We start from the raw sequence: 25,211 nt of genomic DNA on the forward strand, positions 1-25,211 counted from the left end.
GTCAAAGATCAAAAAGAGGAAAAGAAAAGAAGTGACGATGTTTTTGTGCCTAGGTAGTTATCTGGAAATCTGAATACAAACCTTTCTGTGTAAAGGACCACTAAGTCAGCAGGATCTTTGTGGAGGAACTACTGCTGCTTTCCCAGATGCCACCATACCAAGGTATGAGCTCGGTGTCCTTGGCTGCATCTCCTCAGAACACAGGTAATTAAGCAGAGCAAGGTAACTCTTTAAAAAGACAGATCTCAAATCTGATAGGTGTAGCAGACTAAATAAAAGAGTTTGAAAATAAGTTTTCCCCCGAACCCTACAGCATCACGGGAGCAGGCCTGTCTCCCAGTTCTGCTGCTAGTCCTCTCCACACCATCTGGGTGAGCAGCCCCCTGCAGCCACCTCTGTGCCTGGAAAGGCAGCCTGACACTGAGCCTGTGAGTCTTGTCTGCTTTGGGATCCCATCTCATCTTCTCCCGACTACTCCAACCAGTGCCTGCATGGCGAGCACATGGCTTCCTGCCCCATCTGCATCTCCATGCTTGACTGTACCCAGCTCATCTCAGCAGCGGGCAGGGGAGAGGCTGGTCTCTGCTGGGACAGACAACCCAGCACCACCAACAGTTTCCATCTCTGTTGCCCAATGGCATGTTCCCCCACTGCCTTTTTTTTTTTTTTTTTTTTTTAATAAAAACCAGTGCTCTCATTTTGCCATGAACTTGGGGAAGGAAAAAATATACGACTTGGCCAAATACGGTGTTGCTTTTGCTTTGGTTCCATAGAGGTGGTTTTAACTGTGGGTTATTTTAGGGAAGGAGAGGGTGGCCTGGCTCAGACTCTGTTGAAACACGGTTCCAGTGTCCACAACTCTCCCTAGAAGAGATTGTCTTGTCTGCTTTGGGATCCCATCTCATCTTCTCCCGACTACTCCAACCAGTGCCTGCATGGCGAGCACATGGCTTCCTGCCCCATCTGCATCTCCATGCTTGACTGTACCCAGCTCATCTCAGCAGCGGGCAGGGGAGAGGCTGGTCTCTGCTGGGACAGACAACCCAGCACCACCAACAGTTTCCATCTCTGTTGCCCAATGGCATGTTCCCCCACTGCCTTTTTTTTTTTTTTTTTTTTTAAATAATAGAAAAACCAATATGCAGAGCTCATCAAACCACAAATAGCTAACAAAGAAGTAACGTGATTTTCTGCTTATGTGCATCATCACTATTTACTTGAAGATATTTGGGTTTGCCATTTGGTGTTTGGGTAGCTTCCTTTGGCTTTGGATTTCTCTGGGTTTTTTGTGTGTAGGAGGAAGATTTGAGATAGCATTGACTACTTGAGTGGATCTTGTAGGAAGGAGATGTGCATTATCAAAAAATGATTAACTGTCACTTTGCTGTTTACCAAGCTTTTTCCCAATAAAGGGGCACAAAAAGTGCTAAAGAAAAAGAAGATGCATGAGATAACTTCCTTTGCTAAAAAGCTAGACTGTGTCAGGTCCTGGATGCATCAACAGAAGAGGTTAAAGAAGCCATACACGAAAGATGCATTGTTTGCTCTCTCTAGCTTTCTCCCTGGATTTCGAAGGTCATTTTAAAACTCATAAGCTTCTTTGTCATATAAAAGTTACAGATCTTTCTTGGAGACACAGCTGAGCTGACAACATCTTATAATTAAGGATAACCTCAACCTTAAGTGAACCGCCTCTGCAGGAAGTTTTCACATCATGCTGTATTTGAGGGTATTGTTTAGGAAACAGCTCTGTAAGCCCCTGACAGCAAAAGAAAAAGTCCAGCAACATTCATTTCCTTAAACTGACTTTTAACAGGTTCTTTTTTTAGCAACATGATGGACATAAAAAGTAGAGTTGAACCAGGAAAAGGATAATTCAGAAAAAATGATAGGTATATGAGAATGGCTGTGCTCTGAAACAAAAAGGTCCATTTCCATCCCAATAATGGATTTGTGTAAGAATCTTGAAGCCTTTCTGCTTTCCTTTTTCTTTCATTAAAATGAAACTTTCAGGATTCTGCAAATAATATCACTTTTTGAAAGCTAATAAAATCAGAGACTTCAACAGGAAGACAAGAACTAAACTGAAAGAAATAAGTGTAGTCAACTGAAGAGTATTAGTACATTAAATTCTTTGAGACTCAAATGTAATTTGCTACTTTCTTTTGTGAATTAGTTTCTTTCAAATTCTTTCAAATGCTGTCCTCCATGTTATTACTGGATAAAAATGCATAGTGTAATTATTAACAAAATGTGAACCGAAATCCAGTACTATATTCCTGTTATAAAAGTAGAGGAATTTATAACATGTTTTTAAGGACATTTTTGGCACCTTATTGACCTAATCAGTGGCAGACATTTATAATCAAGATCACAGAACAGAATAAGTTTAGATACAAGAAAAAGGCAAGGCGATAGCTTTTATCATTAAGCAATCATGTAAATTAAAGCATAAACAAAATACATTAACTGGATATTTTCTTGGAATTATTTGTTGAGGTTTTCTCTCCTTTTAAGTAGGTTATCTTGGTTTTTTTCATTGTCTTCATAATTGTCTTCGGTTCACTTCTTCATCATATTTTCCACTTTTGTTTTATTCAAATGGACAGAGTATTTTGATTGGCTGCTTTAAGGGTTTCCCCCTCGCATGCAGGCACACAAACTTCACTAAAGTTCAGCAAGTTGTCACAGGGTCATTCTCATGCTATGAATATGTCAAAGGAATGCTACTTACACAGTGAACTTAAAAGATACCACAAACCTTATCTCCTACCAACACACCTTTTGCTTGAGAGTCGGCAGTAGCAGGGCTTTATGGTGTTCAACGTTTGTTCAGCAGTGATGTTTCTTCGACTTTCTTAATCAGATCTTTAAACCATTAGTACATCTCACATTAGCATATTCTGTCACTAAACATAGCTTTTCCATGTTCAGATGGTATCCATTACTCATGAGTTATCTCGCTGAGAAAAGCTGTGAAAATACCCTTCCTGAATCTCAAACACTTAGTGTTACCTCGCCTTCATATTACAGCTGTGGTTTTTATCACCAACAGTTCTTCAGCTTCCTGACCCATTTAGGCATTCGGTGTTATGTTAGGATGAATATGCAGTTAGTGGTCCAGTTCCAAAAATGAAAATAATTTTCCAGTTCCAGAAATGTAGAAAGATATTCCTTTACCTAAAGATCCTGAATACATATCCTCTTGCAAAGACTGATTTAATTTTGGGTCAAGCATTTCATTATAGAACCGTAATTTATGTAACATAACCTCTTAGAGGCAAGTATGTTTAACAATTAAAAATTATCAAGGACTTGAGTATGTAGATTGTATTTTCTTTACTTTTCTACATCTGGGAAAGCCTTTTAGAATAACTTTTTTTTTTCTTCTCTGGATCATCTTTACAGCTATATCCCCAAAATATGATTGTATTTAATTCACAACTTTTTGCTTTCTCCTTGAAGGAATATCTGGCTCTAAATTAACTTTTCCTCTGAAATTTATGAATACATACTGAAGAATCCTATCCGTTACTAAATCAGGTATGCCTATAAATGAAGTCAATTTGGGGGGGTGGTTATTTGTTCAATTAGATTAGATGCAGAATATGAAAAAGCAAACAGAATTATTGTGCCTTTGTCGACTGTCCCACTCAGCCATCCTGCTTAAAGAAAAAAAGAATGGTGACTGGAAAAAGGTATTTTCCTTGAGGGTAGCGTACTGGCAGTGGGGAGGGGACCCTCATCCATATAGAAATAAGGAGTTATATCACTTGTTACTGAACTATTTTAGGTTGGTTAACTTGGTTTCTACAGGGTTAGAGCTAACCTTCACGGAAGCTCACATCAAGTGCAAAATAGCTAAAACTTCCCTCCTTCCAGCCCAGTTGCTTCATTATGTTCACTGGAGTTTCACTGAAACTAAACAACCTTTTTACTCTCATCATTTTCCAATTGGTTGTGTTTGTAGGTAAAGTAGTGGTATATGGAATGGTCTTTTTAGCTGTCTTCTGCTTCATTGCACTGCTACAGCCAAGGCCTTTTCTTTCTGGTGGTAGCAGCAGCCGGCACATAGATTTCTCTCTCTTTCTGCACTATTGCTACAGGCCTATCTGTTAAATCTTAAATACTAATGAATCATTAAAAAGGGTATTAACATACTGCGCTGGCCCTATATGTATGTCTTATTCTTCACAGTTTTATAGCAAATTCCATTAAAAAACCTCATTAGAGAGATTATTGCAACATGCTTTGAAACAGCAGCATTCATTACATATTATCTATATATTGAAGTTTGGGAAATTAATGCACCAGGAAATGAAATGACTCACCCGGGGTCACTGAAGATGTATGTTCAAGCCGTGATTAAAATCCAAGCTGTAGATCTCCATTCTGTTTACTGCACAATCTTTTTAGCTCTTTCTCTTTCTTTCTAGTTTTTTTTTTCTTTTAAACCACATCCTACAGTTGTACTTTCAGCCGGAAAACTCCATTGTGCTGCTTTTTTTGCCAAATTGTAATTGGCATTTAGCCAACAAACAGCTTGTTTGTCTTTGTGAGCCTTCCCTTCCTTTGCTTTGGGGGTTCAGAGGCTGGAGAGAAAGTGCTATTACTGTCAAAAAAGAGCCAGACTGCGGGGAACTGTGGGCAGATAACCAGAGAGGCAGAACTGCTCAAGTGATGGAGTGACCATGAAATGTGCTTCTTCTGTGGGTCTCTTTATCCACAGATGACCAGAGATATGTAGATTTTCCAGCCTTTCAGTACTGGGGAGGCAGGGAGGTTAGAGGTCAGGGAGGTATGAGGAGAGGTTGGAAGGGAGGGGGGTGCAGGACGGACATTCCCTACACTGCCTGCTCTGATGAGTCCACTGCCCAGGAGGGCAGGGTGGAGATGGTGTGTATTTCTCTTTTTATAGGTTACATCTTCTGTAAAAATATGATACTTTAAGTGTGTACCTGCTCCCAAATTACACCAGTAGAGTCACCTTGCACAGTGCCTACAGCTTTCTGATTTGTGACTTGCAGGTGTGTTGCCCAGATGTCTAGAGGGCACTTATACTGGTGTCTGGAGGGTACTTGTATTGCAGGCTTTAGAGGGAGACCCCATAATGCTCTGCTTACAGGCTCCTTTTTTAGCGGGTATGAGAAGAGACCCTGTTCTTGTGACTAGCTGACCAAGAATCCCTGACGTTTGTATTAACTGTATATTATATCATTGATACTTAGTCATCATGTGAGGTCGGACATCAGTTTCTTAACTGCTGTTTTTCTTTCAATGCCAGATGGAGAAAAACGAGCATCAAATTCAGAGCAATAAAACTGAAATTTATATTTACAAATGGATGAGTAAAGAATAATTTTAATTTAATGGAATTTTTCTTCAATTTGGAGACTTCCTGAGTACTTTATCTTAGCTTTAAATAAATAAAACAGATGTGTAAAAAAAAAAATCATTTGTAATAGCAAAAAAAAATTGCATATGTTTATCTTTTTCGTTCCACTTTACATTTTGTGGAACACCACTCATCTGAAAACTACTATATACATATGTAGTATGACAAAAAAAATAATATTTCAGGCTAGAGAGATACTTTGTCTTTTTGCCTCATTTGTAACTGAAATTTGAGAACAGCTAGCCACGGAGGCTCAAGATTTAAATGCAGGACCATATAGACCCTGTGTAGCTGGTTTAAAGGCCCCAGTGCTGCACAGCATGTAACTGGACCTCTTCAACTCGCAAGATCCCTTTTTTTTCCAAAACAAAATCTGCAGTTTAGATTCTGAAACTTCCGATTTCCTGCTTTTCTTATCAGCAATACTTCAGTTTCCTGAGACAAGCTTAATGCAAGTTCATCTTTTGATCTGTTTGAAAAGATAACTTTGTAATGCATATAAAACAAGATTCAATCTTCAACTCAATTCTCTTCTATTTAGATTTTTACACTCAGCATCAGATGGACTACTATCTAGGTGTACTTTGTGAATCCAGACAAGGTAGAGTAGAAATAAGTGCAACCATAACATTGGAGAATTACAGATATAACTAGGAAGTGGCAAAATGGAATCACTGAAAACATTCAAAATGTATATATGCCTGGTACAATGCAGATAAATATAAACAGATTTCAGTTTATGCACAAGTTGTTGCACTGTGGGAGAAGTCTTAAACAGATTTAATGCTAAATTCTGCTCAAGCTTGTGCAGGCTATTACTCACCTAAAATATAATCTCTGTTGTCAGCTTCAGTTCAAATTACATTTGTTTACTCATTTGAGAATTTTAGCCAGTCAATTCAAGCTTAGTTTTGACTTCAAGTCAATCATGTTGTTCCAATTCTAAGCAGCTCTATAAAACTGCAGCCTGCTGAGGTGCAAAAATGCTTGCAGTTGTTGTCCTGAAAAAAATCCATTAAAAATGTAAGAGTGTGGCTTGTTTTGACAAATTTCAACATGAGCCACGTATACTCAAGATTCTTACACCTTTGAACACGAATTTTTGAGCTGCATAATTTTGATCCCAAAATACTTGCTCATGACGTTATCACAAATAAATTCTCAGACCTTAAGACATTGCTTTCTATAACTAGTCACAGAATTATGACTACTAATATATAGGAACTGTCTTACCTTCTCTTTACATTTTATACTCCCTGAATCATAGGTAAATGTTGAACTGTAGTATCAGAAAAATGGAAAAATTCTGTTGATTTTGGATACACGACATAGAATACTTCTCTTTGCTTCTGCTGATGAAACCTAAAGATCCCTGCTTCACCAGTTATCATAGTATTTGTGCATTTTGCTAGAGATTCATTAGTAATGCAAACTACTCTGACGTGGATTTTGATAGGAATTAAGTCCCTCTCTGATGCAACTGCACTGAGACCTCAAACTTCATGTTTCTTAGAATGTGAAAGTAAAAAGCTTATTACGTTTTTCATATTTCAAAAGTAAAAGCATCCTGTGAGAAGTGCGCAGAGAATGAATAAAATGACGTTGCACTGCTGTCACTGATTCCAGTGTTCTTCGAGGTGGACCATGCAGGTCTCTTCATTGCTGTTCTCTAGTTTTGTAGAAGTAAGGTTGCTTTCTTATTCCTAGCTGACATATTTCTTTTTTTTGTTATTGCATCATGACAGATATAATCACAATTCACAAGTGCATTACTGTGTGGTTCGGATAAATTTTAATTATTTGATGATATCCTCAAGTTAAAAGCAATAATAATGTCTAGGGTTTAGGGTTTTTTTAGCGAACTTTTTCTTCAGTGCTTTTCTTGCAATGTTGCCAAAGTTGTTTCTGAGTTTTTCTGGAATTTCAGGTTTTCAGTTATATTAATTCTGAAACTGAACTTCTGTGTGTGTTTTAGTCAATGTGGAAGGAAAGTTTGTGGATTCAACTGTCAAACTTACTGAGAAGGTGAAACTGGAATGCATATATCCAAAACATGCTGTGATAATCCAACATCCTGGATGAAATTTAATGTAACTCATAAAGAAAATTTATCTGTCTTGCATTCAATCTATGGCATACATATAGAAGATAAATACAATGGAAGAATTTATTTTGAAAACACTTTCAGGAAAGACAAGTCCTTATCCTTCATAAAGAGCACTTTGTAGGATGTTGGTCTTTACTTTTGCTCTATTGTAACTTACCCAGATGGAGTTTGGTAAAAAGTAATAGAAATTATTCAGCCAGGTAAGTAAATCTCTCATTGTTTTTTAAATTTCTTATATGCTAAACAGAAATCCATGCCAATTGAGGGAGTATCTGGCATTGTAATTTTTCTTTTCAATTATATAGCATGCAGAAATGGAGTAATCTGGGGGAAAGAACTAGCACAACAGAAAAGAAATATATTATCTTGACGAAAGGTTGTTTTAAGAGAAGCGGGAAGCAAGGAGAAGAACTGGAGGAGACGGACAGATGTCACAGCAGCAATGTATGACATGGCAGACTTCAGGTACTTATGGTCATTGTAATAGTGATATTTGCATTGGGACAAGATTTTCATAGCATTTCAACAAGCTATAGGGTATCTGCAGAACATGAAATCACAACTACCCATGAAATTACATGGATGAACCTTCATGGTTCATAGTTGTGGATGACTATCTATGGAGGATACTATATTTTTATTACTATGTTCTAGGGTGAGAATATTCCTAGTCTGAAACTATGATTTTGTTGTTGCTGTTTTGTTTTGGGTTTGTTTATATTTTCTAGAATCTCTTCTGTGCTTGCTTTTCAGGAACAAAATAATCTTTAGGAATTCTGTGCAACAAAAAGGAGGGAAGTAGGAAAGTTTAAATGAAGAAAAAAACCTTTTCTTTAAAAGGAGAATTTTTTAAAGATAAAAAGGGAAGAAAGAAAGTGAAAAATCAAGTTATGCCCATGTAGTTTCTGTGTAGCTGCCCATGTACTTTTCAAAGGTTCTCTAATTACCTGACCATTCATCCAATCGGGTTTCTTTCCAGCTGTATGACTAGGAGGAGAAAAACCTTTTCTATTATGTTTCCATGCATGGTTTACTGGCAACTCTGATGCAAATTACCAAACTTCTCTGATAGAATTCCTTAGAAGATCATTATGTACATATAACAGAATAGCCTTCAAAAGATAGTTTTGGTTATTGGTTTCTTGGTTTGATACTGTGCGTGTAGAAGTAATTTCCAATCCTCCAGAGTGAAAACAGACTTCATTCAATATTTTATTGTATTTCACAGCTAGGAAAGAATGGGTTGAAAGGAAAATTTAGTTCCTAGCATTTGAAAGACCAGTCTTAATTTCAGTCTTATTTTATCTATAATTCTGTAATTTCAATGTTACAGTGAAACAGTGGACCTGACTCTTGTAGGAGATATCTAAATTTCAAAAATTCAAGGTATATTGTTCCTGCTTTCATCACTGAAGGTTTTTGAAACTTGATTCTAGCCAGCATTTTCGTTGACGGAACTGAAGAAATAGGAATCCCAATCTGTCTTCCTATCTCTGCTAGCTTTTTATTAGCAAACTTTGCTGCTCATAAATGAAATTATGCCACACACAAGTTATTGCCCTGACTTTGAAAAAAGTTATTGTCTCCCGCAGATTGTTTAGTTAGATGAGATAGTTTGAACCTGAAATGATTTTCCCCATTGTGGCACATTGGCATAACTGTACATTTCACAGTCATTCACATGAAGAGGGAACTTCCTATTAGTGAAGGAGTTGAGCGGGGTCCCTTAGGGTGGGCTTTGTGGTCCATGTCAGAGTTCCTCAACTGTGATACTTTAATGGTATCTCTGAATGCTTGCTTTGCTCTGGTGTCTTTTTTATTATGTAAGGAATAATGTTACTGAATTACTAGCTCCCTAGCTTCTTTTTTTCTGGCAGTCCTTTTAATGCACATTATTAATGCAACTGTAGGCATTAGAAACATACCTTTTGCTTGCATTCAAATAAACTAAGATCAGGAAATGCAGGTTACTGTTTACAAAAAGGAACAGGCAAACTAGATCTCTTATGTGGTTTGGTTCAACCTGAGTTCTGGCAGTGCTGAGCCATTGCGTTTGTTTTCTATAAAATCATTAAAGTTAGAAGCAGTACAGATCTGCAAGCTTGTTTAGTCCTTTTCCTGGATGAAGCAGTACTATCTCAGCTATTTATTCCTGAATGTACTGGCTAGGGTTAATCTGAAATGATACAAGAAACAAGGCAGTCACTTTCTTGTGGGATGTTACCCTTCAGTCCAATACCTTTATTCGGTAATACACTTACAGAGTTCAGCATACTGTAAACCACACAAAAAGTGGATCAGTTGTCAGAGGTATGTTGTTTTAAATAATACTGTGGGACTCAGTATTCTCAGTATGTAAGATTTCTCTTTTGGTTTAAACATGCTAAAACACAAACCTAACAAACTAACCAACAAACCCCCCATTTTTCAAGTATATCAATTTAATCCTACTACAGAGGGACATAATAGTGTTGAATAGAAATTAATCATTTTCCATTTAAAGAATCAAGGTTTCTGAAAACAGGAGCAATCAGTCCTGTTCAGCTCCTGACAAATACATATAAACACGATCCTTATTTACACTGATCTGGAGAGAATACACAGTATCACCAGGGAAGATAAAATGTTACTACTGCAATCTGCACTGAAAATTAAACATTATTAAAACCTAAGTTTAGAGATGGTAATTATTTATGTAGCAGTTATAGAAGAGCTGTTATCACTCAGGCTTTATCTTACTTTACTAACACTTTCATAAGTACTAACTATTTTTAAGTCCCTGGATGACATCATACTTTGATTAAATCAACAGTAAACTTCCCATTCCCTTCAATACAGTCAGTATTTTTTCTTGCTGCTGATACTAGAAATACAATTTTTCTTCTTTGTTGTCCAACTGGTAAAATTAGGACACTGATGTTAATCTTTAAAGTTTTTTTTTATTCTGCACCAGGGAAAAAGCTTTGAGAAAGCTGAATGTTAGTCTCATAATTTCACTGGATATTGTTCTTGTTCTATGGGATTAATACACACAAATAGTTGAGGTCCTGGAAAATGAAGTGATTTTTAAGGAATCTAATATTCTCTGCCATTAAGAAATTTGGCCAACCTACTAGAAAGATCATTTTACAGTCAATTAAAACTTTTTTTTCAATTAAATTGTTTTCTTTGGTTGAGATTTAAGATTTATTGATTCCCAATAGACATTGCTTTTCTAAAAACATTAATTTAACTACACCACCCCAGACAAATAAACAACTTACTGCAAAATCCATTTCTTCTGTTTATGACAGTTAATCAACAAACTTTTAATAGACTAATGTGTGGCTGCTTTTTTTCTGATTTTTTTTTTTTTAAATGGACTTGCCTGGTGACTAATGTTTTGCAATTTGTTGCTTTAGTTTTAAAGATTATTTGGCTAAACTAAAGTTTTGTCTGCCTTTAAATGGATGCGACTTTGTTGTCACATGAAACCTTAGCTTGCTCTGGTAAATTGGCACAGATGAAGTTAAATTGATGTTATTAAGGTTTTTCTGTCAATCCAAACTGAAGCCTGGTTTATAATTTCATTTGTGCTACCAGGGCATTGAAAATTGTCAGGATTTATCTATACTGACCTATTGCTGTGGGACCAAGAGACATTTATGCAGCAACTTAAGCAGGTAAGCACGCCAGTGAGGATTTTGCTGCACATACTTCAATGAATGCTGGTGACAGAATATAGATATAGGATATATGATTGGCTTTCGGAATTTCCATTGAATAGAAGTAGTGGAAATAAATGGAAATAATGCCATATGGCATTATACTGATGATGGAGATTCTTAATTAAAGTATAAGGTGAAATGTTTTTCACATGGCAATCATATCTGCTGGCAGTTACATACATTTGGACAAAGTATCTTGGATTAACTTTTGCTGGCTTGCAAAACAATGAATGTTTTTGCACTCAAACAGTTCAAAGTTGCTCTAGTCAACTTTGAGGTCATAAATCTGATTCTGCTTTCCCATGTGCTTTGTATAATTTTTTAAATTTACAAACACAAAGTGAGTAAAATTTGTATGATTCAAGTTGTCAACATTTTTCATTTGCATAGTTTGAAGCCTGAGGTGCTGATGTTTAATGAGAATATATTTGAAGTAGTGTCTAACGGTTTCAGTAGTGTCACTAGATCCAGCACCTTAAGTCCTAACAAGACCCATGACACTACAGGATCAAGCAGTTAAAAAAGTTTGGGAACCATGACTTGATTTTTAAAACAAAAACACAGAAAGAGAAGAAAAAGGTCGAGTATTTGAAAAACATTAAGCATATTTCTTTTTATTAGTATTTTGACAACATCCCAATTTATTTCCCTTTAGAGCAAAGGAAGCCTTATAAATAAAAAGTCTGCTGTGGTTACACTCTTTCGTATGTGATTAAAGATACTATTGAGTGACTAAAAGATCACAACAGATTTGCGGTGTACGAGGTGGCAAAATAATACTGGAGAAACTCTGTTCAGGATGCTGCTCCTTTAGTCTCTGATTGCAGAACAGCAGTTCACCCTGCCATGGTCTAGGTGGGGTGAACCTGATTATTTTCAATCAGGGACAAAAGTTTAAAAAAAACAAAAGAAAACAAAACAGAAACCAAAAAAGATTAATCTTGGATAACAAATGGCTGAGCTGTCATAAGGATCTGAGATCCCAGGAGACAGAAGATGTTATAGCTCTCATTACAGTGGTCTTTTCTTGGTGTACTGTCCTCTTTGCATTAGTGTCAGATGAAAGACCCTAGAAGTGTTGGTAAATCATCACTTATATCAAATTTTTGATGTAATTATTGTAGTAATTGATTTTTTTTTTATTAGATGTGGTCTCAGCTTAGACATGGAGCTGTATCAGGATATATAATAAAAATGTTAGGACATATTTTGTTCTTTTTACCTTAAATTTTGGCTGAAGATTTCCTATGACATCTATGAAATAGGTGAGGGAGAACTCTTGCAGACTGTAAAATGTTATCCATGCTTTCTTTATTGGGCAGTTACTGAAACATACTGACAGAAAAGCAATAACACTAAGGATATTATATTGGAAACTTCACAAGTTATGTAGTTACAGGACATTTTAAAAGTGGATGCAGTGCTGAAATTCTGTACCATAATTGTGAAGAACTTGAGAGTATGTTCTGCCATTGTTACATACTAATATATTGGCAAAGAATAGTGTAGTTATCCCACAGGAAGATATTTGTCAGCCAGGAGAATCTGTTGCTTCTGTGTTCCTGTAGTGTGAACATATATCCAACAGTTTTCAGAATTGAATTCAAGGCATTTTTTTTCCTTTATTGTTCCCACATTTTATGAGTCACAAGTACTCCTACACTAAGCAAACAAAACTCATAGCTTCAGAGAAAAATCCTTGTACATTTTTTGATAAGATGTAATGATTTTTTAGGAATAGTCAGTATTTTTATTTCGCCTTTCTTCATGAGCAGTTTAAGGATGATCTGTAGCTTCTTATACACAGTGCTTAGACATGTATGTCTGAAGAGAGATTTTGAGTGCAGTATAAATTGTGCGGAGCACTACTAATAGAAGAGGGATTGGTGTTGGAGATGTCACACAGGAACTGTTTATCATCAAAAAGATGTTATTTCATATGTTTACTGCCTAAAAGAGAAAGCATTTAAAGCTGCAGGTGTTGTAATTTTACTTTCAAATGAAAGAGCAACTGAGAGAGCAGTGTACTCAGTCAGTCTATTGGGCAGGTGTGTACGGGGGTACATGCTTAACTACTGTCCTAGGTCGCCACTCAAAGCACAGTACTGTGCTGTGTCATTTTGCCAATTGCCAACCATGTACCTAACAATAGCAAAAAAGCATCAGGAATACTGCAAGCTTACTTTCTTTCTTTCTTTCTTTTTTTTTTTTTAAATGATAAACTTTTGCTAAGAAATGTGTACGGAGAAAGCCTCTAGTCTCTAGCACTTTGGAATGGATATTTGAATGACTTTAATTTACAAAGGAATGGGAAGAAGTATTGGCAAAATTCCTTTTTTCTTCATACTATACCCTCTGTCTTTTTCTGGTTTGTCCAGATCTTTGCTTACCTTACCAAATGGATACTTGATCCGTTTGTTTACTTGATCCTTCTCCAAACCTGTTGGCAGTCCTTCGGTTCTTCTCCCTAAATTCATCAGAATCCATCTGAACTCATCTTTGAAGGGATTCTTTCTGAGTTTGAGTCAAGTCACAGAAAAATAGTTGAAGGAATTATTCTGGCCTCTTTGTCATTTTTTCAACAGAAATTAAGGTCTGGTCCTGTTAGCCTGTCATGCATATCTGCCTTTAAGTTCTTAGTTTTGTCTGTTCTTTTTCAGCCATTCTTGACTTAATGGAGCATTACAAAGAGGATATATATATCAACAGAAAATGTTAATAAAAGATCAGTGAACAATTGCTTGGTTCAAAATATAATTTCCAGTAATATCTGTACATCAAGATCTTCAGACTTCTACAAATCTGAAGTGTATTTCTGTCTTGTTCCCAACCTGGCAAAATAAATTAACTGATAATTTACTTTTAAAATGTCTACCAGGTCCAATACTTTGTTGAAATTAATGGGTTTGATTTAGACTTCCTATATAGATGCTACGTAAAACTTTTTTCCTATTGCACTCTCATACTGGTGATGATACATGATGTACTGTTACTGCTTGGTTATAGCTTTGTGTTGTCATTGCCCATAATGATAATCTTGCCCTTTTGTATCTTGCCCTTATGAAAGTATGAGGCATTTCTTTGCCAGCTGCAGTTCAGTGCAATACTTTCCGCGTTACCAGACCACTGGATTGATGCCTCCTACGCAACTACAAACTATTTTATGATTCATTCTGTCTTGATAAGTACTGGTAAGTACATCTGGCTTCGTGTGCTTCACACATCCTCCCAAAACACTTGGTCTTATTAATAGTTAGTTCTCTAGGTTGCATTGCATCAAAATGTAACAATCACTGAATTAAGGGTTTTTAAGTTTCCATTAAAGTGTATAATCAGAATATTGATTATTGTAAAATTAACAGAAGCAGACTGTAGACAAAAACTGTTTTAGAGGCAAAGTAAATCTACTTGTGAAGAACTTTGTGATGCAGAACTCAGTTAAAGTTGGATGAGCAATCTTAAAATACATGCCGGACATTTACAATGCAAATTTAACTTAGAATACAGAATACAATAACAATCATTAAAGAGATCACAGACCGGTATTTTTCTACTCCTACACACTATGACATTGCTACACATCTAGATAGAAAGTCAAAATTCTTCAGCAGTGAAGAATTATGTGATATATAGACTGTTTAAATGAAAACTGACCTTTATGGCAGAGCAGTGTTGTATATTTATTTACATAAAGAGTGAATGTAGTTAAAATTACCGGAAATATTTTTGTCCTCTGCTTATTTGCTTTTCAAAACTGTTGAATTCTAACATGAATTTCTGTATATTATGAAACTTAGGTTTATATTCTCAGGAGTTTATTTCAGTTAGGCATTTAAATAGTATTAGTTTGACTTAAAAATTCCCATGCTATGCTCTGAATAGAATGGGAAATATTCTTTTGATGTTCATAGTGACTTTTACATCCATAATGTGAATTATGCAGAGTTTCATAATTGGTTGGTCTGGTGTGGGGTTTTTTTGGATTGTTTTTGATTTTTTGTTTTTTCTGTTGTGAGGTTGGAAATTGTTACTTTTTTAATTTTATTTTTTTTTAAACTCATGGGTAAATCTGATCTTCTGTCAGTCAGTGACAATGAACCGTTTGCTCAGGGGGTATGTTTGGCTAGCAACTCTGTATAAGAATGGAAGTTCATTAATAGAGAATTTTAAATGCCAGATGTACCATGAAGTACTCCCGTATTTTAAATAGAGTGATCAACCTCTTCTGTGATAGCAGAGACAGAGCTTTTCTATTCTTAGCTAGTGTGATGATATCCATGCCACTCAGCACTTACTTCTATATTAATGTTCTTCTGCCTGCCAAAAGCAGCACGTTGCATAGATTTTTTTCAAGTCCCTATCCACCTGAAATAGCTTGCTTTCTATTTATCTCCGTCTCAATTTAGAATGTGATTCATGGGTCTACAGTGAAAAATTATCAGCCCTTTAAAGCACATGGAAGCAAGAACTAATCCTGAGGGATCTTCATTCTTCGGCTCTTACATGCTGAGCTCCCCAGAGCAAGAACTATCTCTGTATCTCGCAGTGTCAACCACACTGTCAGCACCTAATTAGAAAGCAAGAGGATGGAGGCAAGTGAAGCTGCTTTTTTCACACCTCTGCTGTGATTATTGACCTGTTAAATGCTACTTTTCTTACTTTGTATCTTATGTGATGAACTAAGGATTGGATGCCCCTTCAGTAGAAAAGGCCAGGGGAAAAAGCCCAAACCAGGCCTGTTGAGAGTAGAGCAGATAGCTCCTCTTCCTTTCTGAAGGAAAAGCTTACATCAGAAGGAATTCGAGAATTTTGGAAAACTGAGGCTGGAAGAGACATTCCAAACTCATCTCATCCATATTTGTGTTCTGAGGCAGGATAAACATATCTGTATCATCTCTGACCAATTCCCATATCTGACCATGAGCCAGCAGTGTGCCCAGGTGGCCAAGAAGGCCAACAGCATCCTGGCCTGTATCAGGAACAGCATGGCGAGTAGGACTAAAGAGGGGATCACCCCCCTGTACTCGGCACCGGTGAGGCCTCACCTTGAGTACTGTGTCCAGTTTTGGTCCTCTTCCCACAAAAGAGACATTGAGGTGCTGGAGCAAGTCCCAGAGAAGGGCAACGAAGCTGGTGAAGGGTCTGGAGAGTAAGTCTTATGAGGAGAGGCTGAGGGAGCTGGGGTTGTTCAGTCTGGGGAAGAGGAGGCTGAGGGTAGGTCTTATCACGCTCTATAACTACCTGAAGGGGGGGTGTAGAGAGGCGGGGGTCAGTCTCGTCTCCCAAGTCACAGGAGATAGGACAAGGGGAAATGGCCTCAAGTTGCTCCAGGAGAGGTTTTAGATTAGATATTAGGAAACACTTCTTTACTGAAAGGGTTATCCAGCACTGGAATAGGCTGCCCAGGGAAGTGGTTGAGGCACCATCCCTGGAGGGGTTCAAAAGACAGGTAGACATTGTCCTCAGAAATATGGTTTAGTAATTTTTATTTCCTATTTCTTATTTATTTTTTTGTCAGAGTTAGGTTGATGGTTGGACTAGATGATCTTTAAGGTCCCTTCCAACCTAGACGATTCTATGATTCCTTGATCAGAAATGCAAGCATAATATTCTTGTGTAGTCATTCTAGAAGGCTTATAAAGAGATTTTTTTCCCATTATAGCTAACCTAGATATCTCTTGTTTAATACTGAGCTTATTCACTATAGCCTTCCCTTTGGAAAATAAGGAAGGCTCTCATTTTGCCAGTCTTCAGTCATCCCTCTGTACTAAACATAGTTCTTTTAACTTTTCTTCTTAATTCATGATTCTAAATTACACCATTCTTGTTCTCATCAGCATTTTCTCCAGTTTCTATATAACCTTATTAAAATAAAATACATGGAATGGAACACCATGTTCCATCTAAGGTCTTACTATTGCTAAATGAAGCAGAATAATGGCTCCTTTGTCTTGTATATGATCGTCTGTTGGCATACCTGAGAAACTTTGTCTTTTGGAAACAGTCAATGCAATAACATTTTTGATTTTATTTGGCTAGTGATCAGAGCATCCAGATCCTTTTATTCAGCACTGGGGACTTTTTGACATTTTTTCCCTCTTTTTATCATTTTATTCCTTACCATTTTGAATGTTCAGTTAGTTAGTAAGAATAATGATGCTGTTATGTACTCTTGGTTACTTTGTTTGCATCAGAATATGCTGTGTTAAGGAAAAACAAATTGTAACATTCAGTACCCATGGGGACTGCTGTTTTTTTACCAAAGTAAGATAAAATTAGAAAGGTTGTTTTATATGTTCCTTATGAGCATTGTTTTGATGAACATGCATTGCCTGTCAACTGGATGCTATAGTTATTAACTGACTTGCTGTTGTGTGATAATTTGGCGATGACTCTCACATCTCATGTGTTCCATCTACTGACCTAAAGTATGATATTATCTCTAGTATCAACCATAACTGTTGTGGCACCCAGTAGTTAAACCCAGATCCAAAATTTTTATGATTTATTTTTTTGTTTCTGAAAGTGTAAATGTGAAGGATGAAATTTTGATTTAGTGGAATTTGGAAATCATTACAGGATACAATTGCAGGGGAAAATAAGAAGTGCACAGTGACAGCTTTAACATATTCAAAATAGAGGACATAGTACTGACTAGCATGGACTGAATAATATTTTATTTGGGGAAATACATGTTAAGTTATGGAATGAACAGAGATAGGTGAAAAGCAGGGGGTAAAAGGAATTACAAATTCAGATAGTTCAACTTCCAAGTGCTCTAAAGGAAATCACTAAGAGGTGATTAATATTTTAAGTTTTGAAATTTTCCTGTCTGCAGAACTTCTTCTGCTGCTTATATTTCTAATGATGAACCTTTCTTTCAACTGGCCTGTCAGACAGGGAAATAATTTATAACTTAATAAGGACAAAAAGAAATGGAAAAGAAACATTCAGTAAAAAGTACTGATGTTATATTGATTTCTTTCATTTTCTTACCTGGTATCAAGCTGCATAACAAACTTACTAAGAAATAAACTGTCTATTTCCTTCTTCTTCAATATATTTTCAGTCAGCAAAACAATCCATTAAAAATAATAACTAGGATCTGAGATGCAGGACAGCAATACCCCATAGAGTCTCCTCATGGGTGTTATAATGCTTCTGTGGCTGGGCAGCACTGGTATGTACACTGTCCATTGCCTTGGGACCCTTGGCTTTTCCTCCTGGGAAACACTGAGTCAAATACTTGTCCTTAGGAGACAGTTTCATTCCTTAGGAGACAGTTTCATTTTTCACACCCTTTCCCTTCCCCTCACCCTTCCCTTTTTTCTTCTCTGTGGATTAAAACATGATAACCTCTGCTCTGCCTGAAGTCTGACCCTCAGGAGCCTCGTGGAAGATATGAGCAGGTAGGCACAAATGCACATGTGCATGTGTACTGTGACGTGCTTTCTCAGTATAACATTTCTCTTCATCCACTGTCAAATCATTGCCAAAACTGAAGCCTGAGCACAGTGTCCTGTGTCACTCCACCTCTCTGCTCATTGAACTCCTATTGCTGGTTAATTCCCTTCATCCTGAAGTAATGAAATTCCTAGAGAGAATGAAAATTTGAGATTTTGAACTCTTATATCTTCAAGACTCTCCTGCAGATGAATCCTGTTTTTATGCTTTTATCTGATGACTTCTTCCCCAACAACCAAATTCTCCTTGCTGGGAGTTTATAAATGTTTCTACCTGTAGAGAGGATGATTTTCTCATTCTTACTAGCACCGTACTTTCTCTCTACCTCTCTTTGGATTCTCCTTTTTTTGCACTCTAGATAATTAAAGTTTAGTTTAAAAGAGTAAAATAACAGCAAAGAAGAGTGGAATATGGGTAAAGAAACAGAAGGTGGCAGGTGAATTAAAATTGCATGCAGTATTTATAACATCATGCAAAATTAGTAATTGGTACAGCAAGATTCACCAAATTGTCACAATATAACTTAATATCTATTAAAAGGATGTTTTAAGTGTAAAGGAGTATAAATACTTTCATTTTAACATTTATGACCCAAATAGCTGCAATTAGAAAAATACATCCCTTTCAAACACCACACTACTGTTGGTTTCTGAGTCTGATTATAGAACTGGTGTCAGTAGCTCATTAGAAATTAAGATCTTTATTGTTCCATGCTTTTAATAACTATATATCTATATTTTCCTGCCTCATCCAAAAATGGGCAAAAATATTTTTTAGAAACTCAACAAAATGGCATGGTATTTGTTAATACACTTGGAAGACATCAGTTTGGGAGCTAAATGTAATCCATATTTAGTATATTCAAGAAGGTTGAAAGGGTTAGTCTTGAAGTATTTTCTCATCTGAAAGTTGGTTTTCTTGGTGCAAAGAAAAGCCCTGGAGAACACTCATCTTCATAAAAATTTAAGCTTCCTTTTCATATGCAATTTATCTTCTCACTTCTTATTATAAGCAGAGGAAGAAGATTGTGTTTTTATGTGGACCTTCAGCAAATCAAGTGGGACTAGGGAACTTGTCTCTGCTGTGGAGCTAAGTTAGCTTTGCAGTTCTGAAAAATATCCTAAGGTCATTAGTTAGTTCTGATGGAGAGCATTACTTCCTAAGGGTAGCTAAGTTGAAGGTAACTATGTTACTGTCAGTCTGAGCAGTATGAGCTTGTCCTGACCTGTTCGTACCTGGGAGCACATGGAAAATGCATGTTGGGATGCCAGAGTAATTAAAATGTCACATATACTGACTTTAAAAATTAATATACTGTCTGAAAACAAGTCCAGCTATTTATGCACCTTCCCTTTGAAGAAACAAAACCAGCTAATCCTATTGAGACTGAAAGAATGACAGGAGACAGAATGTATGAAGTCTCTACCCAGAAGAATGGGGACCAAACTTTTACATGATGTTGATTTTTACTTACTTGCTTGTAGCAAAGGAACTAGGGTATAGGGGGGAAGATTACACCATTATTTTATTTTATTTCTTAATTTCAACAGTTTCATTTTAGTTTCATGGTCCTTTAAACACTGGGAAGTTGGTTTACTCTCTTTTATAGCTCTATATTTCTGAGATTTGCTTTACAAGAAAAATATAGAAAGATTATGTTTTTTAAAATAGGAAAGCTTACTTTTTTTTTTCTCCTTTATATGTCTCATGGTCCTAAAGTTGATGGGAAAAAAAGTGTAATTGCAAAATATGATGAGATAACTTTATGCCAAAAGTGATGTGGGGAGGATATCAAATCCACAGCACTTATTTTTCAAGCAGAGCCAAGTGCACCTACTGTGAGTGCTGTCACCTCCTACCAATTTCTGTCCAGGAGGCAAGATGACACGGCCATGACAGGGGGCAGAGCAGGCAGGAGTGGCAGTGACCAGAATGAGCAGAGGCAGAGGAAGTCTATTTTTATCAAATGCAATGATACTTTTTTTTTTTTAGCATTTCTGAAATGTTCACACATGGTGTGTCACCTTGGGTTGTGCGTGTGTGGGGTGAACATATGTGGGTGTGCCGTGTGCCTTTTTCCTGTAGAAGTATTTCTCAAGGCGGGAGGTTCTCATCCTACGCGTACCAGGCTGAAAGCAAAGAAACTGTGTTCAGAAAGGTGCTAAATAAAGAAAGTGGTTGAACAGAGGAGAGGGAGGAGGAAAGAACTATGCTGATGCTGGTGTCAAAATGAAATGGGACAATTTCTTAAAACAAAGGCCTGGAACACTGCGGTGTACTTGGAAGATTTAATTAGAACTACGTAGGCCTGATTCTACACTGTATGTGCCTTACATAATCATTTAATTTCTGCAAGGTATCATACTGCAAGAAAGAGAGCGATTTACATCTTTCATCAAGAGTGAAAATACCTGAAAGTTGTTGCATTCTGTCAAGTAAAATATACATGCAATACAAAAAAAAAAAAGTGTCACAATGTCTGTGTTTGAAAATGTTTATGATAGAACGCACAATAGCCAAGAATCTCAAACCTTTTTCTTTCTTAATTTGGCCCTTTTACATAATTCTCACTAGTACCATATTATTTATTATTTGTATACCAGAAAATTTCACAAATATGCCAAGATTTATACCTGGAAATTCTTCACTGAAGTTGCAAGGTAATCTTTGCTTTGTAATGTACCTTTTACAGTATACTATAGTATGTTGTAATATTATATATTATTGGGAAATTGTGATACATTGTTTGTAAAATAGAACATACAAACTTAACTAATAAATTTTAAGACAGAAAGGATTCTCTTGATTTTGGTGGAAAATGTTTTAGCTTCTTGTTGTCAGTTCACTATATGTATAATGTATATTTTTCTAGCAAATGTGCAGGAGGGCAGCAGGGAAGAAGGCTGATTTTTAGACAAGGGCAGGTTGCTGCCGTTTGGGTCAGGTGGGAATCTTCTAGAAGCTGGGAGGTATCATCATCATACATGTAATTTCCCCAAAAGCATTTTTGGATAGGAGAAACACCTGGACTTCATGGCACCGTTGGTATGAAGCGAATAGGAGAGCAAGGATGGACCCAGGAGCAGATGGGGAGACTTGAAGGCTCTGAAGGAGAGTATGGGTAGCAGTAGGGTTTGCTCATAGCTGAAAAAGACAGCAAAGACTGCACAGTGAAGACAAGAATTCTCAGGGAAGGATATTTGCTGGAAGTTAGTGGTCTGGAAAGGGGGGTAGGAGGTAAAGATCTGACCTGTTAGAATATGATGGACAAGAGAGAAAATTAGTTTCAATAACGTTTTCATTTACCCCTCTTCCCTAGCTGATACGAAAAAAAAAATTAGCTTTTCTATTGAGGGACTGAACTTCAAGGAACATATTTTGCAAGTGTAGAGTCCCATCATAGTAGTCTGATTTAAATAATGCTTAGACTTCCATGAGTATATTCTTGCTGGAACTAGCATGATATCTTAAATGATTATCCAGCCTTGGCAGCTGTCTTCAGTAATAGAAATTCAACTGTCTTTGTAAAGCTGTCCAAGGAGTTAATTAGCTTCACTGTGTTGTACCTTCTGTTTGGGTTAGTGAATTTATCTCTCTTCTGTCCTTGTCTATCATTAACTTTCTGTCTTCTTGATTGCAGTCTACATGGATCTTCAAGTTCTTCATTAATTTTTTTTAGGTAAACTCATTAGACACGGTTCCTTTTGTCTTTCAGCATTTCAATGTTTTAATCATACTTCTGGTCTCCAAAGGCAGAGGGAATGTAATTTTTCTGTGCTGCGTTCCATTGATAAAAAATTACAGGCTAGACTTCTTATTCACTGTTTCACAGAGACTGTGCAAGTCTCAGAAGTTACAGACTTCCACAATGAATTCTCCATCCTGATGTGAATGGAATCACTTATTCCCAGATTCAGAGTAGTATGCTTATCCGCATGAAATCCTATTTGCACCGAGCTTAGGAGATGAGCGAGGACAATCCATATTGATTTCTCCAGTACCTATGACTTTGACAGCCTGGCACTACCAACACCCAAAGCAATACAGCTTACCAGGAATTTTTGCCATAGATTTTTGATAAAAATGTTATATCAAGGAGGATCTAAATATATATTTTTCCTACAGTGTACTCAGTCCCACCCAGAGTGTTGCTGTAACCATCCCATCCCACAAATCCAGCTACATCTTCATTTTAAAACTTTTTTTTATAAACAGATTTTGTTGCATTTAATGACTGTCATTTTTCCAAGATAATTTGTCCCTGCTTCCCATTTTCACGGTAGATAGCGACAAACACGTAAAAATATATAGTAATGACATTTTTTAAAGACATCTAATAAAAAAAAGGAACTCATTGAAGAGCTTGAAAGATCAGTCCTTTTACAGTACAGGAAAAGCAGTGTGATCATTCATCTTTTTTAACTTTAAAGTTTTCAAAAAGGTGACAGTGCTAACCCTAGCTTATGGCATATATAGGCATTACAAAGCTGACCTTAGAAACCAAGAGGTTATTGAATGCTCTGAATATCAGAAACACTGGCAGTCCTTCTACTGAAGATTTAAATTATTTTTTTTTTATTTATAAACAGTGAATTCTATTACTAAAAAGAACTCGGAGCACAGGGATTTCAGTCAAAAATATTTAAGATGTATTATATCTATGGTTTATATGTGGTGGAAGTTTTGAATTTTTCTGGAAGTCTCCTTTACTACCACAGCCTGACCATCACACAGGTTTTTCCCAAGGACAGTGGATGAAGGAAAAATTATTTTTTTTATTTAAGTGATGAAGTTTGTGAATGGGAGAAATGTAGTTCATGGGCTGGAATGTCTTTTAACATTAATTTACTTATGCATGGCCTGAGGGTCACACCAAACCATTTTATTATTATAATTAGTGTGAAAGTAGAACAAGACTATAATGAATTCAATAATTTATGCTGTTGAATATTTGCTCAAACTGTTAATAAAGCGTTCATGTACTCAAAATGTATAGAAATAGCCTTGAAATGTCATCACAGCCTCCCAGTTCCATAGAGACAGTTTTGTGTAAATGTGCACAAAAATACAGTCATAGATTAGTATAAATGGTATTTTTCAATAGTTCAAATGATGTATCTTTCCGCTGTAAGTCAATTTCATTAATATTTACCATACAGGAATTGTTGATACTAAAATTCACTTGAATTAATTATAAGCAAGTTTCTGTTGTTTCTTTGTGTTTTTTCCACAGATGCTTTTGAAGTATATGAGAAACAACATAATCATGTTTACCAAGCCAGGAGGAAATGTCGCTTTTACTTGCCCTTATAAAATTGGAGATTCAGTGCAGCAAGTGTTGTGGGAAAGGATTAAAGCAGGTCAGGTAGGTACTGCTGTTCTGTGCCACTCATCAGGAAGGCAAAGTTTTGGTTCAGATTTCAAAGAGCGCACGCTGGTGGATTGTTCTGATCAGGAGAACTCCATTATCATCATTCAAAACATTACTGACTCTGACTTTGCAATGTACCGTTGCATAGCTACTGGAAGAAACAAAACCTGGTAAGTAGAAGAGGAAGCAGTAAATGTTTTTACAGCGGGGCCATCTGAGCTATTAACACTTTTACCCATGTAAAATAACTCTTCAATAACAAGTGGGGATTTATTTAAAATACCACATTTCAATTAGCAGCACGTAAAAGACAGCAAATTTAACAATTTATCTTGTCTCCACAGAAAGAAGATGGTTTAAAGGTTGTCTGATTTCATTATAGGACTTTAGAGCTGTTTGTGAGAAACTGGTTTGATGTTAGGAAGGAGATAATTTGGATGAAGAGAGATTGCTTGAGTTTGCAGGGAGAGGAGGGTGTTCTCCCAAAGAAGCCATGAAGGGAATTCCCCATTCGCAGAGTGCACTGCAGGGTCCTGGGCGAGAGACCTATTTCCAACAAAGGCAAAGAGCACACTCTCATATGAAATTATAAAAATTCATAAAATGGCCTCTACCTTATTCATGGAAGGAGTTTCTTTATGGTGAGCTGAGAAGCTCTCTAGGTTTAGCTGTTTGATTATAATGGGAACTCAGGTCTCTATATGGAGACACTTAAAACAAGATTTTTCAAACTGTGAGCTGAATCCCACCTTTACTTCTATTTTCTGTTATGACAGAAAAAACCCCTCAGTTTTGGTTCTTCACCATAACATGCATTTTGAAGATGTGGTTCTTGTACCACCCCAGTCCTTCTTCTCCTATTGCAGCACTCAGTCCAGCTCTCTGGTATCTTTTGAGGGTACTGCTTTTCTTCCTGGTAATAAATCATAGAATCATAGAATGGTCCAGGCCAGAAGGGACCTCCAAAGGTCATCTAGTCCAGCCTCCCCACAGTCAGCAGGGACACCCCCAACTAGACCAGGTTGCCCAGGGCCTCGTCCAGCCTCACCTTGAATATCTCCAGGGAAGGGACCTCAACCACCTCCCTGGGAAACCTGTTCCAATGTTAGTAGACCTCTCTTTGGCAGTACTGAGCTATGGCATGGAGTATGAAACTTCAGAATATGC

The 25,211-nt window shown here is 36.8% G+C and overlaps 1 protein-coding gene across 1 annotated transcript in view; it reads left to right on the top strand.

Moving 5' to 3' along the window:
- The first annotated feature begins 146 nt into the window (after positions 1–146).
- The window catches only part of CD226 (CD226 molecule), a 45,663-nt gene continuing 20,598 nt past the window's right edge, over positions 147–25,211 (top strand). Inside the window, 5 exon segments of the mRNA XM_014938446.1 lie at positions 147–204; positions 7,371–7,460; positions 7,463–7,706; positions 23,049–23,072; positions 23,927–24,213. Of these exon segments, the coding sequence (XP_014793932.1) occupies positions 147–204; positions 7,371–7,460; positions 7,463–7,706; positions 23,049–23,072; positions 23,927–24,213 (703 nt within the window).

The sequence above is a fragment of the Calidris pugnax genome, unplaced genomic scaffold (assembly GCF_001431845.1).
Source record: "Calidris pugnax isolate Ruff unplaced genomic scaffold, ASM143184v1 scaffold13, whole genome shotgun sequence".
NCBI lineage: Eukaryota > Metazoa > Chordata > Aves > Charadriiformes > Scolopacidae > Calidris > Calidris pugnax.